The following is a 19,106-nucleotide window of genomic DNA, read 5'->3' as shown; positions in this document are numbered from 1 at the left end:
CGCTGGTACATATATATAAATATATATATATATATTTTTTTAAAGAAATATTTGCGTTCTTATGATTTACCCAAATATTTAATTTTAAGGGGCTGGGTTGTAAATAACTCACTATTAGAAAAAGGGAATCAAGTTGGGGTAGAGAGGGATTCGAACCACAGACCTTTGGTCTGTGAGTCCGAGACACTAGCCACAGGACCACAACCCGTTTTATATTTTTTTTAATTTTCGCCTGAGGCGAGAATAATTTTTCATCTCAAAACAGCCAATGATAAGTGTAAATTATTTGTGAATAAATTTAAAAATAAATCAATATAACATAGGCAGTATGGTAAACACAAACAATCAATGGCTGATCACAAACCGCCAAATCGTCGGTGATACTGCAATACCGCGTAACTATTAATATATTTTTTTGGGCAGAGGAACCTAAAAAGCGTTCTGTTAATTTAATCAACCGAATTAATCCCTGCGATTTTAATCAACCGAAAATACTGCTAGAGCATAAAAATAACTGTCATTATTTAGAGTAAACATAGCTATAATTTAAAACTACCGGCTCTTACTTCGTAAAACGAATTTATTTAAGCAAAAAATTTCGTCAAAAAAACGGGTTACGCGGTTTTGCAAAATCACCGACGAAATACAAATTCTTTAATATTCCCTTTCCGAAAAGGTTTTCCGCCACTTAATTATATTTTTGTCTCAAAAATGTTCTCCATCCGTTTCAATGTTTATTAATTCTAGTATAAAAAATTTTTTTGATGCTTTAAATGTGATTTAAAACTATATCTTTTTTTGAAGAACCGTTGAAAAATTAAATGTTTATTTAAAAAATATATTAATTTCGAATTTGACTTTGATTCTAATCGAAAGAATTGTTAGAATTGGCTAATTATATACGTAGGTATTGCGCAAACCATTGGTATTGTATTTTAAATGGATTTTGAACAGTATTTGAAACTGGAATATCGTCCGATGAAGTGGATTATTAATAGTTGGCATATTTCTGGTGCCTATACAGTTGATAATTACGTCTGGTATCATGTTGTGGTTGGTTATTGTAAATCAAACCGTTCATTTCCATTTGATGTTTCACGTAGCAAGGAATAAATTGAATATCGTAAATTGTTAAGAGTGAAACACGTGTTTTATTCAATTATCCATTGGATGAAATATTTATTTTTAATCAACTTCACGTTATTGAAATCACCTAAAACTTAATTTACTTGTCGTATAACGAATTCGCTAAATAAAATAAACATAGTACATCTGGAGCTCAATCACAGATGGCTATCGACATGCTAAAAAACGTGCTAAGTATTTGAGCAATCACCACGAACAATCATGAACACGCTGAAGTTATCGCGGTCGCGTTACAAAACGAAATTCAACTTCGGTCAGTTCAAGAGGATTGGTTGAATCTCGCACACGCCTTCTTTCAATTTTTCTCGATGCATTTAGCCGGCGGTCGGCAAGCCAAATGTTAAGAAAAGCAGTCGCCATAGTAATTGTTTGTAACTTGAAAACGAAATAACAAACCGGCACGAGATTACACGCGTGTTGACTTTTTTGATTTGACGTTTGACCACGGACTACGGATACGGAACTTATCTATGGCGTTTTGCAACGCGACCGCTTTAACTTCAGCGTGTTCATGATTGTTCGTGGTGATCGCTCAAATACTTAGCACGTTTTTTAGCATGTCGATAGCCATCTGTGATTGAGCTCCTGGATGTACTGATGGAAGTACGTACTAACGTTTACAGATCATGTGTTGACTAATCAATTTATCTTCATAATCGTCATCATCGTCGTCTTTGTCGTTATAAAAGTTATCAAAAATCATCGTCATCTTCATCGTCATCGTCATCGTCATCGTCATCGTCATCGTCATCGTCATCGTCATCGTCATCGTCATCGTCATCGTCATCGTCATCGTCATCGTCATCGTCACCGTCACCGTCACCGTCACCGTCACCGTCACCGTCACCGTCACCGTCACCGTCACCGTCACCGTCACCGTCACCGTCACCGTCACCGTCACCGTCACCGTCACCGTCACCGTCACCGTCACCGTCACCGTCACCGTCACCGTCACCGTCACCGTCACCGTCACCGTCACCGTCACCGTCACCGTCATCGTCATCGTCATCGTCGTCGTCGTCATCGTCATCGTCGTCATCGTCATCGTCATCGTCATCGTCATCGTCATGACCATCGTCAACGTTTTTATCATTTTCATCATTATCTTCATTCCCATTATCAAAATCGATATTTCTGGATCCCTGTCCCTACCCAATAGTCCATAGATGACTGCATCGTTACACCAATAATTGCAACATGTCTTGATCCATAGCGACAAAATGGTTCGTTTTACGCTTCATATCCAAAGCTTATTAAATAAATAATATGAATCATTATTGTAATTAAAACTTATAATTGATTATCATCATGCCTAAATCCATTCCTGATCGTGCAATGTGCATACATAGTACGTTACATAAAAGCTAATTATATTTTGTTTTATACTTCAGATCTCAGTCCAGACAATGCAAAATATTTTTGAGTAAAGAACGTTTTTCAATTAATATTTCAGATCGAGCTAGTGAGGGATCGAACCTGGAAATATGTCATTTTCATATCACAAATACTAATGGTTACTGATATTGGTTTTTCGAATAGTGATTTCAAAATTTCTCCAAACTCTTGAATTCATCTGGATGAGTTTTTGAAAAATCTATTAGCTTTACATTAATTGAATAAAATCTCACTGGGACATAATTTAACAATGGGTCTCACAAGACTTTGAGGTATAAAAAACGTTTTTTTATAAAAATAAATAAAATAAAATATGGCAGGGTTTTTTTTGTCCAGTATCGATAATCCACGGTTTATTATGGTACAAGAATATAATAACTTATTGATAGCTAACCGAAAAAATATATGAACATTGACACAAATATAAAAATAAACACAAATTTCAATAATGAGTCTTACTTTAAAAAAAGTTACAAAAAAATTGAGAAATACCTAGTATTCAATTTTACATTACAAAGTTTACATTATTGATTTGATATTTCAAATTAAGACCGAGAAAGAAAAAAGTTAATTTTTAAAAATATTTCAAAATTTTTAAACTTTTCTCTGAAATTAATAATTTGAGGTTTTTTTTTTACTTATTCATATACGAAAACATTTGATTTGTATTTTACATTATAAAAATAATTTCTTCGATAGTGTAATTTTTCTAGAAACGGGAACAGGTTGTGTTTTCAAAACTGTTTAACATGACTTTAGTTATTTTATTAATAAAAAATAAATAAATAACTTTACATATAATTTCTTTGACACATAAGTGGTGTGATCAATCCAGAATTAGTTAATAATTAAATCAATATTGAAAACTGAGTAATTGATAAGTGCGTAGATTTTCACGGTCACTATTACTCTCACAGTCATAAGACGTCACAACTGCAAAGACGGTATTTCGCTCAAAAATTGCACAGAGCAAAAGCGTTATAAATGTTTGGGTTTAACAACAAATGTGTAACGGACTGTCTTATTGTCTCGACCTGAGTACCTACAGCCCGTTGCTTTGCTGTAAACTATAGCTTAATTCGTGATTAAAAAACCTTGAATGATTTTCGTCCGTATGGGCGGCTCTACAGTTGTGCGTCTTATTACTCTAAGCTGATCCCGTGAAAATTAAATTCGTTCTGTTTCGGCTACCGTTGCAGGCGCCATCTTCAGGATAAGTGTTGTGTTGCAAAAATATTGTATTATTTAATGTTATGTTATGGTATATACACAGACGCCCAAATAACATAAACAAAGACGGCGAAAAATGACACCTGAATATACATACTGACGATTGCGACACGGTACAAATGACAAGTACGTAAACACATGTTTTTTCTGCACAGCACATAGTTTACCCTGAAGATGGCTATTGCAACAGACGAACACAATCTACACGGGATCACCCAAAAAAGACGATACTTATAGAACTAATCAATATTATATTATCATATACTACCACAATGTAAATAATGCTTAAAATATATAAAATATAACATTAAATAACTTATTTTAAGTACAAATAATTTTTTTGAGCCAAATTTTAGTATGAAATATAATATATTTCCTATTGGAAATATCGTCAAAACATTTAAGTAAATACATCGTTATTTATAATTTTCTCTAAAATAATAACATCATTTTTGATAAAAAACAGTTATCAAGTCAATTATATAAAATAAAAATAACATTGAAAATAATGATTAATCAATACACCATACAGACATAAATTATCAATAAGTAAAATAAAGTATGGATTACAAGATAAAAATATTTTTTTAATAATATACATTGATACAATTTAAAAACTAATTATAATAAGGATCTGCCATCTTAATCAGATTATAATTATCGTAAACCAAATACTTAAATATGTGGGAAGTTATAAAAATATGAGGAATTTATAATTTTTTATAACAACTATACGTATAATAATTCCATCGTCTCAGTTGATATATATGTCACCGCCAAAAAGTTAAATCAGCCACTTAATTGGGCGGTCAGACTGTTTATTAAATGGTATTGAATGCCGAGATTTCTTTGAATGGCTAGGCCGTTTGTTTTATGAATTAAGATAGCTCAACAATTAACATGTTGATTGGTTAAAAGCTCCTTTGGAAATGGCCGATCCAAAAGCCGCCGGGTTAGGATGGAATAAGTTTAATAATAAAAAAGAGTTTTTATTCAAATATTAAACTTAACCCAACCTATCCTAACCTTAACTAACTTCAAATAAAAAAAACAAAACAATTTTTATTGCTGTGTTTAAATTCAAGAGGCTAAACAACGCTCAGCCCTTTTGTTAAACGTTGTTTCGACACTTTGCCTAAGCGTCCGTTGGCTATTAAATTGAATGACGGCATTTAAAGAACGGCCTCACCGCCCAATCGAGTGGCTGATTTAATTATTTTTGTGGCAACATATACCTATTTTGTGCTGCAGGACCATAAATACAACATTACATAATGTTTCCATCAAAATTGTAACTATATAAAAATCTTTTTTAATGTAATAATGTTTTATTTATTTAGAATTTGAGTAATGCTTTAAGACAAGATTTCATCGCCAAAATAATATATTAATTTATTTAAATGCGAATTATTAAGAGAAAAGCTATTTGCACCGCGTTATTGAATTGTAAGTAAATAAAATTTATATTTGAAGCACTAACTTTGTGGTTATTCATTATGATAAAACAAATTTAGAATCGAGTTGTGGTCACGTGGCTAGTGTTGCGGACTCACGGGCCAGATGTCCAAATTTCAAACCCTAATCTTCCCCAAGTTGATTTCCATTTTCTTATAGTGAGTTATCTACAACTTGTTAAAAATGGCGAAAACTTGAAGTATTTGGGTAAATTATAAAAACGCTAATATTTATTTTGAAAAAAAACAACTTTGTTTCAACCACTTATTTTATATTTTTTCTACTGACCGGTTTCAAAGCTACACAAGCTTCTTTATCGTGGTATTATTAACTAATATAAGTATTACTAATATACAACGAATGTACTGATATAATAAAATATAATAAAAAATGAATAATACCTAGATAAAGTAGCTTGTGAAGCTTTGAAGTCCGTCAAAAAAATAAAATGGTTAAAAACAAAGTTGTCTTTTTATCTTTTTTATTGTAAGTATTTATTTGCACAAACTGACTAAATTTACTACAGTCACTGTTGAAATATATAGGCTGAAGATAAATCTCGTTAATGATTGAGATTCAACTATGAACTAATTCTGTTAAGGTCCTTGGCCGTCAAACCAACGCACAATTTTACAGGTATTGACATATTTAAGTATTTGATTTAATTCATTAAACCATTTTTTTAGGCTTTATAAAACATAAAAGTACCTTTTAATGTAAATGCAACATCTTCCATTTTTCCACCCATTCGATTACTCTCATTCAAAGAAACTCAGTCGTAGGCAAATCTACAAAAAATAGTGGCACGCGAGCAAATGGCTTTTATTAAATAAATTATGATCAATTTCAATAATTGACAATGATATGGTTTTATTTATATTACCAATTGACTAAATTCTATTTAAAAAATATAAATATGGCAATCTTCTAAGGAAATATTTTATTGATGGCCTTAAATATAAATTCAGATAATAAAAAAGAACTTCGTGCATCAATCGATTTTTATCAAAACATTGATATAATTGAATTATTTTTAATGGAAAATCATAATACTTTAAATAAAATGTATTTTCTTAAAATAAATATTATTTGAGAATGAATTATTTCGTTTCTAAATGGAATGTTTGAATTTTTTTATAGGGGAATGGAAATCTCAAATTAATTGGTAAAATTTATCTAAAGCAGTTAATTATAATAAAGTAAACAAATCCTACAAAGCAAAGTTAAAATTAGTTGTATTGCTGTCAAAACAATCGCGCCATTCATATTATATGTGATTTATTATTTAATTAATTGATCGATATTATTTTTCCTAGTCGTTTCGACATAACACTGATATTTTATTCAGAATAATTTATTCAGACTTTAATTCATACCGTCCACACACTTGTTTTTATATTTTAGTCTGGGAAAAAAAGGTTTTTTCTCAAAATGTAAGAAACTGTTAGAAGGGTTGGCCGATGAAAATCTCTGGATCATTGAGAATCTAATGTAATAATATTTTATGAGCATATCATAACGAAACGAATCCACTTACCGTTGATGTAGGTAAAATATATAAAAATTAAAGAATGGAGGGTATAAATACAGTATCGATAATAAAAAATAGATTAAAAACTCATTACTGATGTCAAAAAAATACACAAAATACAAAAATTCTTTACTATAAAATAGTACACAATAAAATAAAAACATATGCGAGAAGAGAAAGATAAAAAAACACTGAATACGAAAACAATCGTAGATTCAATATGTCTAAAAATGCGAAAGTAAAGAAATTTCATAAGTCAGCAAAAAATTTCGCCAGTAGATTTCGTATAGCAATTTTATAGTACAAAATAAAATTATATTGATGGTTGTTTTATTTCATCTATATGTCAATAAATAAATATATAATTTAAACAAAAAACAATAAGATCTAATCGGTACTTCAATGATATTTATTAATGACGAATCAAAGAGAAACGCAAGCACTGACGATTTTTTAAAGTGCAGTGAATCCAGTAATGAGTTGAGAACATGAGTATTGTTATATTATATTCCACATAGAAAATTCAAAGACATACGAAATATGCATCACTGGGGTAACAGTTATGGAGGAATACGTAAAATCGTGTACGTCGCGTTTGTGGAATATCATAATTGAAACAACACCTGAATTGTTACACTCGCGCACGGTTCAGGAAAACCCGCATTCCAAACACGTCAGCCATTTGGAATTCGGGCTTGCCCGCGAGCGCCATGTCCTAGAGCTCCGGCCTTCGCTAGCTGCCAACCAGCTCGATCTGGCGGTACTTCTTCCTCAGGTTGGAGACAGGGTCCCTGAACAGGACGGGGTCCAGACGAACCCTGCTCCGGACCAGAGGCATGTAGCCGAACACAGCTGCGAACGTGTTCAGGCAGGACTGTCTCTGGATGAAATGATCGGGATCGTTCCACGGTGATCTGCGAAAATATAACATAATCTTTAACAATTATAAGCGACAACCCGTATTTGTATGACACCCACCAGAAGTATTGATTTTATTCAGATTTCTGGTTATAAAGTGAAATGAATATACGGTGCTCAGTCGTGGTACAAAAACAAAACTGTAAAAATAGCAAATGGAATAAGCTGTTGAGATGTAATGCCAAAATAAAAACTTGGATCACACGGGGATCGAATGTCTCAAATCCAGAAGAGACTCGAGAAAACGACAGATTCAAAAACGTATTAGTTCAAAGAATACGCTCCGTTTTTTTAGACACTTGACTTAGATGACGACAGCTTGTATAGTTTGCGGTGTGAAATGAAAAATAGTAAAAAACGAAGAGTTCCGATACGCTTGACTAATCAGATCAGGACTGCGACAGGCTCTTTAGTGACGACAACCTCACTATGCAGATGATACGCAGATTTATTTTTATTGTAAACCGAGCGAGAGAAATGTGCTTGTTGATTTGATTAATGGATGCATTGAGAAAATAAGAAACTGGATGGCTGAAAATAAACTAACACTTAATCCATCTAAAACGAAACAACTATGGATGGCTTCAGCCAGACGACAGAATTTGATTCAGGATACGGCACTACCCGAGGTAAGGAGTACCGCTTTACCCACCGTTAAACTACCGGGAGTCATCCTTAATTCTGACCTTTCTCTTGACGTTCAAATTAATAGAACAATAAGTTCAAGCTTTTACCAGCTGAGACAGATTAAATGCATATGCAAAAATTTGCCAATTGATGCCGCTCGTCAATTAATAAATGCGTTTGTAGTGTCCAGAGTCGATTATTGTAATGGTATCTACGCAGGTCTACCAATTAATAAAATGACTCGCCTACAGGCTGTATTAAATGCCGCAGCGAGACTTATTTTTGGAATCTCTAAATTCAGTCATATCACTCCACTACTTCGAGAATTGCACTGGCTACGTTTTCCACGTGAAATACAAACTTTTTCTACGTGGAATACAAACTCTGTTAGCTTATGTATAAGTCACTGCACAACTCTGCTCCAGAATATCTAAGGGAACTCTGTATTCCAGATGAACTAGCTGACAGACGTCTTACGCTTAGATCAGCTACATCTACGTCGAAAGAAAAAAATATTATACCTCTACGCAAACAGCGTACTAAATTCGGCGAACGTGCATTTGCGGTCGCAGGCCCTACGGCATGGAATGCTCTCCCAGCAGAAATCCGAAACTGTGAGAGTGAAGTGATGTTTCGGAAGAAACTTAAAACCCACTTGTTCTCTAAATCATTTGAATAAATTCTTAGCATGTGGTGTAAAAGTAATATGAAAAAGTACATTATTTTTCTTAAATTAAAAAGTTAAAATTAAATTTATATCTTTATATAATCACTTTGTAAAGCGCCCTTGAGGTATTATATTACGAAAATGGCGCTTTATAAGTTATCCATAATAATAATTATTATTATTAGCCATCCGCGTAGCCGAGCCGATAAACAATTTTTTGAGAGACAGAAGAGTGTAGTTAACGTGAATTGGAGTTGTTCATATAGACCGCGATACTCAAATACCAGGAAATTACAATAGAAGCAGAAATACGAGGTGGATGTTATTTTTAAAACTCTTTGAAAGTGTAAAATAGACTTGAAAATAAGCACACATAAGTTATTCATTAAAGAACTCAAGTTGTAAAGCGTGCTTCCAAAAGAGCTAGAAATCGCTTAAACTAGGCAAGAACCTACTAACTAATGATTGAAAAACAACACAGTTAAATAAGTGAAGACATTTTTTTGCATAAAGGATTTATTGAAAGGGTTGTTGTCCCGTGGTAGCGACGCGGACTTTAGAGGGGGATTCAAGAGGGTTCAGACTCTACTCTACAACAACTTGTTTCCCATTTTACTTACATGGTTATATGACAGAAAATAAATGAAAAATATAAATATTTGGGTAAATCAAAATATTGCAAGTATTCTTAAAAAGTAATTTAAAATCTACTCAAAAAATAAGTACTAGATGATACTCACATGGTGGTTTCTTTTTAAAAATCTTTTAATATTTTAACTCAGCCATAAATCATAACTAAGTCTTAATGGACTTTAATGAGCCACCATCAGATATAAACCGCCGACGTGATATTCTTAACTCCAAGAAAACATTTGAATATCGCCGGGAGCATCCACGTATTAATGTAACAGCCAAAGTTTTCATGTTTTGGTTTAAATTTGTGTATTTTATCTTAAAGTTGAACGGAAAGTTATTCCGAAGTAATTGGGAAGTCTGGCAGAAAAATTTAACTCAGCATATAACACTATGTAAAATCTTTAACAGCCATTTTATAAAGAGTAGTAAAAAAGCAATTTATAGTTTAGAACCCGCCGCGTCACGTGACACTTACAATAAAAGATTTACAGAGCATTGAGTACGGTACTAACTTTCAAATTTCACATTTAAATTTAAAGTTATTTAGAAAACTCTGAACGTCAGAGTGAATAACGTTGTGCAGAAACACATAAAATTTTACTCTAACCTTACGAGTAAAGCGGTCATTTGAAATCATAAAAAATTAAACATTATTAAACAAGCTAAAAACTAGAGATGCGCCGAATATGCGTGGTTTTATATGTTCGGTATTCGACATAATATTCGGTTAAAATACGGAATATCAAACTATTTGTGGTGAACACACACTAGGCCAACGAATAGGACCGCATTTATGCGGAAATATGTGATTTTATCAAAAGCACTAATCCAGCGTTTTAACGGTAAAATCAAATAACTATTGTCATGTCTACCCTGTTGACCACGGGGTCAACCATTCGGAAGAGTGCACTTTCATTCGCTCTCTAATTTGTACCGTATCGTAAGTAAGACTTAAGCTTGTAAATAATAATAATAATAAAAAATAAATAAAATGTGAATGTTACACAGTGTGTAAAGTGGCCACTTAAACCAGCCATTGACAGGTCATAAGCCCTGTAGATGCCTAGACTTCTATATTACCTTCTCTTAAATGTTCTTCATCTCTGTTGTAATATGTTAATACAGTATAACATTTACAAGCCCATAGAGAGTTGAATCCAGTCCTTGTCAACAAAAATTTTGACAAACTCAAAATATTGTTAATACATAATTTATATTTTTATAAAGATTATTAAATCTTACACTTGTTTAGCAATTCATTTATAACAAAGTAGTTTTAGTTTGTTTTATTGTTATTATTACATTAGTATGGAACTACTTAATAAAAAATAAAAAAAACCTTATGCAATTATTTTTTAAATATTACATTACATTACATATTTAATTTGTACGAAAAATCAGCAAAAGTACTGGTATGAAATATATTATGACACAATAGTTTTAATAAAAAGTCGATAAAAAAACATCACATATCACTCGTCACACGGGCTGTAAACTTATTTATTTATGTATTTATACATTTTATCATAAATACAATTTAATGTTCACTTTGCCCAGCTAATAAGGGTACATACCCCGTTCCAAGCAAGGCAATTACATTTTAATTCATGATAATAGTTTATACTCTAAAACATAAAAAATCTCCGTCTTAGAACAGGCTGTGCCATGTTAGATGGAGACTATCCTAATCTGAGGACCCACTTAAAGATTTTTCACAAAAATGGCGCTATATAAGTCAGACAAAAATTATTAATATTATTTTTATGAGGAACGAGAACTTTTACGACTTTTAGAACGCATAAATGAAGGTTTCGGCTATTTCATTTCAAAAACAGCAACAGATGAAAGAATTGCAGGAATATAGATGTTCAAATATGGGCAGAATGGTAAATGTTGTAACGTGACCACTTAAACCAGCCAATGACAGGTCATAAGCCCTGTAGATGCCTAGACTTCTATATTACCTTATCTTAAGTAATGGGTTTATACATTTATTATTTTATTTGCTTACAAGCCTTCAAAATGGAATGTCAAGCAGACGAAAGTGGGCATTTTCCACACCTTCTGTTCGCGTTCAACCGAGATAATAAAACTCCCAAAGCGCTTCCCGATATTTACGCAGCGTACGGTGAAGATGCTATGAATTCTTGAGTATTTTGTTGTAAAATAATAATAATTGTACACAATGAGGAAGTACAGTGGTTTTTTTAATTTTTTTTATTTGTTAATAGACTATTCAACTAAGTCAAATTTTTTTTTTACAATATCGTATTATCAGCGCTACGATTTTTTAGAGTTTTGTATTTCTGAAATAACTCCGCGTGTAGCGTCAGCGGCTCATTTCCGCTTATTCTCATTCAGTTCTTCCCATTGGTCAAGAAGCGACGAGCAGACCGGAAATCTTCCATATCTCTCAATCATAGGTTGATTCGCATGAACCAGTGACGCCATTCAAACTAGTGCGTTTTAATAAAAATATATTTTTTATTATTTTTTTCGTACATTTTCAAGAAACTTTGCCGTACAATTTAATGCTCTAAATTTTACCCCGCGCAAGAAAATCTTTTTGGATCCAATTTCCCGTAGGGCTGAAGTTCCTCATTGAACTAATTTAAATGTGCAATTGACGAACAGTATCTCAACATAACAAATTATATATATTATACCGATGACTGATGTATTACTTATTTTTTGTAAACCATAGGAAATAATCAAATAAAGTAAATGTTAGAAATTGCATTTTGTACCTCGCTCCAGCCGTCTGCGGCGGCTCCTTGTACTGCTTCCTCTGCGTGAGCTTGATGGGCGGGCGCCGGGTGACGTGCGCCACGAGGCAGTTGATGAGGATGTCCTCGCAGTTGTGGGCCTGGGCGACCGCCTTGTGCAGCAGCGGGGGCAGCCAGTGGACGTACAGCGAGTGGTAGTAGCGGTGGTACACGGCCGCGCCCGTCAGCACGATGGAGTACTCGTTGGTCCACTTGGACGTGTAGCCCCAGGCGTTCTGGAAGTGGGAGTGAAGTTCAGCATTAGCAAAAGGAAATAATATTCCAACCCCGGTTTTTGCGGGGCTGGAGCGATGGGCGAACTCTTGCAAGATCGCAGAAAGCTTTCAACGGGAAAGTTAAAATCTCCGCATCTGCAATTCAGCAAAAGACAGCAGAAAAAACTTATTTAAATTATTTTTTATTTCATTACAAAATGGAATATCTTAATTCGTACATACAGAAATAATAATTAATAAAAAAGTTAGGTATGTTTAAAAATGACACATAGGTATAGATAATATCCAGAGAATAAAATGTTAAAAAAGAAGAGAATCTTGTAACGAAAAACTCCCTCAGAGACGTGAAAAATATAAATATCCAAAGTAATATTGTTCAACATAGAGATAGCTCTTCCAACAGGTATAACCGTTGGCAGGTTGTTCCCGTATATTGATACGTAATACAGTCTATGCTGATGCCGTGTAAGGTAATTATCCGGGACATAAAAGCTAATGCTCCACATAATTTTAGGGTTGTCAATAATACCACGCAACAATCGAAAGAAATGCGTAGTTAAATACACATTCCTTCTGGTCTTCGAACTGCTGTAACGAAGCATACCCTGGAGGAACTCAATGGGATAAAACCATGGAACATTGAAAACCCCATACGGGTGAAATCCAGTTTTCGTTTACAAACCAAAACATTGTCGATTAAATCAACTGGTCCAAAAGGAAATAATTCAATTAGAGTTTCAGCTCTCTAACTTCACAAAACTCAACAGATTAAAAAATTGAGGAAATTTGGATATTCAAACATAAACAAAATTGTAAATGTTACACAGTATGTAAAGTGGCCCCTCAACCATCCAATGACAGGCCATAAGCCCTGTAAATGCCTAACCCGTACGATAGGAAACATACGTAAAGTTTACTAAAAACTGAGTATTATTTCTACGTGAACACGGGAACTATACATAAATATGGGTGAAAATGACGAAAAATCCTCTAACAAGGATTTTAACTTTGAAACATTTCCGTAATACCAAAGGTAATCATATAAAGCCAATTAAAAAATACGTGTGTTTGGTCTGTCATTTACTTAAAAATTAAACATTTTTATTGATTTTGTCACGCACGATTTTCATATTTATAAATTTGTATGGAGTGAACCGAGTGAATAATTATTTAATGTCCAACGCAAACTTAGAATTCAAAAAAATTGTTGAGATAAACGTTGGAGCCGGACGGACGTCGGCTGAGGTATTGTTGATACATCCTTCTACGAAAAACGTGTCACGCGTGGTCGCTAGCCGACTACATCTCCTTAATCACTCGATTAACCTAGATCGTTTTTCAATCATTATTTATCTGATTCGTATTTTAGAGTAAACAAATTGACGACTAAACGTAAATACTGGAACAAGAAAATCGTGTTACATTATTTTACGAGTCGTGTTTTGTGTAGGTAGGTAATGATGGTTTGAATTTCAAGAAACCGAAATCAATACTACAAAATCAATCGAACAATATTTATAGTTCTGTACATTTATGGATCAGTGTTTTTAAACCTTTTTGAATACGCGACCCCTTTACGAGTTGCAAAAATCTCGTGACCTCCCAGAATAATTATACTCTACTATTGGTATTTCAGTAATTACAGACGAAGATTTTAATTTAATTTCTATTGAGAGCATATTATTTTATAAACAAACCATCACTCGGTTTCCCAAGATAGAGAGGATAGAATTCCATATCACTCTGTCTTTGCGTGCATATCTCGCTTCCTCTGCACGTACATCTTCTCATGCACGCGCGCAGATTATTCCGACTTCTGACAAGTCCGTCTTCAAATATTTGTTGGGTTTGGTCATACTATGTCTTTCTTGGTCTTCCTCTAATTCTGTATCCATCAACATAGGCATCATATATCTTTTTACCTGTCCTTTCGCTGTCTATTCGCTCTACATGTCCAAACCAACACAGAGCTTCTTTCTTGATTTGGTCGATAATGCTTATTCCAGCCTCACATAATGTACTCTCGACATTTGTGCATCTATCGTACATAGTTTTACCACACATTCGCCTGAAAGATCACATTAAGACTTCGCTTTCACACATCAAGGTCAGCACCAGGACCCCATTGTGAAATGGCAATTTTGCCTTTTGCGACATACATTTATTTAACAAGGTTGATTTAAGTGCGCTGTTCGCTCTGTTCTCAGCACTCACTCACCTTTTGATATATTTCTCAGTCATTCCATCCCAAGTTAACATACTCCCTATATTAAGCATGTTTTTATCAATCAAGAAATCAAGTGCAAGCAAGGTTTGCGGGCGCAGAGAGCCGGCATCTTAATGGAATTTATATCATGAGATCTTTGGGATGAAGAGAAAAGAAGAATATCCAGAGATGGTATTCCAAACGCTCGCGCTCTCGCGGCCGTATTATCTCGTGTATTTACACACAAAATACACGAGAAAAACTGTTCCGCGAGAGTGGTTCAGGATAGCACCCCAGAGCTGGAAATGGAAGCTTTGAAGTTCCAATCGCCACACCTTACCTGTCTAAACTAACATTCTCTTTAACTCTCCCTTTCTGGTAATAACTTAATAATTATAATAAATAAAATAAAGTATAGGTTAAGATTTTCGATATTTCTCCGTTTTACTTAAACGTACTGGTATTTTTTTTAGATGAAAAATTAATGCTTATTAGAAATAGAAAAAGCTTTTTATCAAAAATCGGAGATAAATCACTAATACAATAGAAAGTTTACCAATATGTCGCATGTTGCGGAGTACGTAGAAAAAGAGTAACCAAAATATACAATTGTCTCACAAACTTATTACTTCAGGAGCGAGAGAGACAATTTCACGCTTCACACATGCGAACAGCACTAGTACTCCTAGATGCCAGTTAGTAGCTATCTGACTTTCATCGGGGACGGTTCTTTCGCCCGCGCTGCGAGCATGAGCTACTGATTTTTTCATGTTTTCACTAATTAGATTTAAAATATTATCACTTTGGACTTCAACAAAAAATTGAAGCAATTGCATATGAAAACGAAATTTTTACGATTAAAAATCTCTAATTGTTTGCATGTGTAATGACTACGCAGCACCGTAACGCGCGGATGTTTTAAGGACAGTAAGTAAAAGGTTAATAAAGACATAAAACTAGACAGAAAAATTTACCCTACTTAGAAAATGATTCGGTTATTTGCATCTCCAAAATAAAACCACAATTCGATAATTTTATTTTTGAAAAAAAGGCACAGCATTCACACTGAAATATTTATATTTTTACTGTAGTAAGGGACCTAAAATCCTTGTTTTTATTTTTACCTAACTTGCGATCGCGACCCCTCAAGCTGGGCCTTGCGACCCCCCGGGGGTCGCAACCCACGGGTTGGAAAACGCTGTTATAGATTAACTGAATCTCTATTCCGTAGGCACAAAACCCAATAATAAAAGTAAGGCCATCTGTAGAGTTTATTCAACTAAATATAAGCTTTCAATAAAGGAATGCTTTGTCGATACATAAAATATCAATAAAAGATAAATACCTTCGTGGACCGCTCAGATTAGAGAGGCTGGTCCTGAACGGGCATTATGGCGGTTCGCTAAGGCAGTTGAACTAAGGAGACCATAAAGATGGAGGCATATAAAATGAAACGTTAAACGTTGTATCGTTAACGTTGATATCCTTTATTGAATTATTACAGCGCTCGTTGTCTTAACTTTACTATACTGTCCTTAAATACAATTCACTTAACGCTAACTTTATAGATATTGTGACTTATAGCACTTAAAATACGATTAATTAAATGATGTCTCACGTTGGGTCTCCGTTGTTAGATTAAGCAAATTGTCACTGCAGCAAAAAGGGGGCTCCGTTTAATGTTTTGAGGAAAAAGAAAAAATATCACAATCAGAGGTACAAAAAAGTAGTGTAAGATTTACCGCGCGACTACACATATACGCGTATGCAGAGACAAAACTTAAGGTGAGGAAAGTACATTCTAATCTATCTAATCTAATTCTAATCTATATTCTAATCTTATTAATTTGTCGCACCCGCCACAGGCCTCGTACTATGGCCACGTGTGGCGTTTTTCATACGTTTTCGTATGTTTGAAACTATGGACGAGCCTTTATGCTTTTTTGTTAAAATCACATCACATATATATATGTTTTTATTTTATTTATTTTTGCACCACAACAGGCCAGGAGGCCCAATTACAGTGGTGAATTACATCACAGAACACCCAGGCTTGAGAAAATACACATTTTAATTTTTGTGTTCTCACCGGGAATCGAACCCGGAACCTTTCGTGTGTGAGTCAAGCGTCTTGACCACTACACCACGGAGGCCGCCGATAATGATGGCATTTAAACGTTTTGAAAAAAGTAAATACTTTGCGGTATATTTTACCCTTTTTTTATTTATAAACTATTTCGTAAAAAATCGGTTGGGGTCCCGTGGCTAGTGTTGGGATCAGAGGTCTGAGGTACGAACCCCACTCTACCCCAACTTGGTTTCCATTTTTTAATAGGGAGTTATTTGCAACTCGTTGAAAATGCCCCCAAAATTAAAATATTTGGGCAAATGAAAATCATAAGGACATAAATATTCAGTTTCTTAAAAAAAACTAAACGAAACCGAATTTCGGCTTCGGTTCTAGTTTCGGCAGAAACCATAATTTATATAAATAAGTTAAAAGTTACTTCAAAACGCCCAAAAACTAAAAGTCACGGGTCAACCGACCAAGTCACGAGCCATAAAATGCACCCGAGTACAGCCGAACGTAATTCGACACATCTCGAGTGCAGGTTCCGGCCAACTTAAGGCCAAAACCGAATAAACGGCCGTAACTCGTTTCATTGGCCAAAACTGGCCGAAACTGAAACTTTAGACAGCCACTAATATACATTCATATCGGCGACTTATTTTTGTTACATGAATGTCAAATGATTTGTCTTACGATTCAAGTGCCAGTCCAGGGACTACGAAATATTTTAGTTAAAAACCATTGAGGTATATAACTAGAGTAAACATGAGCGTTCGAAATATGTTCCTCCAACCCGCGGTCAGCATGTTTGCTATAACGGATTAAAAAAAAAAAAACTATTTGTTTATTTTTCCATACATATACAGGCGCCGTGGCGCAGTTGGTTAGACGGCTATCTGTGAAACTGGCGTCGCGGGTTCGATTCCCGCCAGTTGCAAGAAAAAAATCTAAGAAAGATTTTTTTCTGAATTGGTCTGGGTGTTGTGGTGTATTTTTCATTACCTCCTTCCATATCCCCTCTATCCCACCTGCTGACAAGCCTCAAAATAGAGGCTTAGCGGGTTATTCCTTTAAAATAATTTTTAGAAAATTAACATAGAAATATAATTACAAAAATACACTTTAGAAAAATACACCTTAAAATTAAGCTAAAACAAATTAGAAAAAAATGCCCACAAAAAATGCACTTTGAACCGGTTGAAGGCATTCGAGATGTGGCTTTGCAAAAAAAAGCTTTGTATACTGTGGACAGATTTGGTCAGCAATGTGCAGAGTTCCTGAGGAGAGCTAATTACAACAGACAGTTGTTAAAATTTATAAAGTCCCGTAAAATCTCCCATCTGGGTCACATCCTGTGTGGAGACAAGTAAAAAATCCTCCAACTTATACTAATTGGCAGGATTGAGAGACAACGTGGACCTGGCAGAAAGCAAACGTCTTGGCTGCGCAACATAAAGGTCTGGACCGGAATGATATGTGGGGAAGAATTGGTCCGGGCAGCGCAAGACAGAAAGGCCTTTTAAGAAGTGATTGCCAACGTCGGAGACACCTGGCACAAGAAGAAGAATAGAAACACATTGCAATTTAATTGTATCAAAAACGCATAGCCTAGGCCCTAGCAAAATAGTTCTTAGGAAAAAATATGAATACGTAATGAAAAACGAAAGTTTGTGATATTTCTATATGTAAAAGGAAAATTTCTACTAGACTTGCGGGCAAGAGTTACAGTATCATACAATACTCTTCAGTTGTAAGTTTTACATATCTGTGCATACAAAATTGGTCTAAACTTGCGGGCAACTTGCCACGCGCCGAGGCTTGGAAACTTGAATGCCGTAACTTGAAAACTAACAACATACAACTTAAACTATACTCCGAGAGTACAGAGCAGAAACCCGCCCAGAACTATCCCTAGAATTAATTGAATCGCGGTATTCACACGCTTACGTGACGCTGATTGAACAACTTAATACAGGTATAAATTAAGTTAATCAAGTTAAAGATTCCGAAATATCGTTTTCGACTTAATTGAATAAGAAACTAGCACCGATCCCCACACTTACGTACAACGCAATTTAAGATGACACGTGAATTCAGCAGTTGTTGATTTATAAAATCACATAAACTCCTGTCAGTAGGGTTGCCAGCCCTCCAGGAATTCCGGATTCTCCCGCAGACAGACTTTTAAAAAAAAAATCCTGACTCCCGAAATCTTGTTGCATG

General features: G+C 34.4%; 1 protein-coding gene across 1 annotated transcript in view; it reads right to left on the bottom strand.

Moving 5' to 3' along the window:
* Positions 1-7,367: 7,367 nt before the first annotated feature.
* Positions 7,368-19,106, bottom strand: part of ttv (exostosin glycosyltransferase 1 ttv) — a 139,073-nt gene continuing 127,334 nt past the window's right edge. The window contains exons 7-8 of the mRNA XM_088229228.1: positions 12,353-12,606; positions 7,368-7,671 (exon numbers count right to left, since the gene is read on the bottom strand). Of these exons, the coding sequence (XP_088085354.1) occupies positions 7,491-7,671; positions 12,353-12,606 (435 nt within the window). The 3' untranslated portion in view covers positions 7,368-7,490. The remainder of the gene's footprint in view (positions 7,672-12,352; positions 12,607-19,106) is intronic.

Source organism: Micrasema longulum, unplaced genomic scaffold (assembly GCF_059751315.1).
Source record: "Micrasema longulum isolate JH-2025_06_02 unplaced genomic scaffold, ASM5975131v1 h1tg000646l, whole genome shotgun sequence".
Classification (NCBI taxonomy): domain Eukaryota; kingdom Metazoa; phylum Arthropoda; class Insecta; order Trichoptera; family Brachycentridae; genus Micrasema; species Micrasema longulum.
Note: the sequence above shows the minus strand (reverse complement) of the source record. Positions and strands in the feature narration are given on the sequence as shown.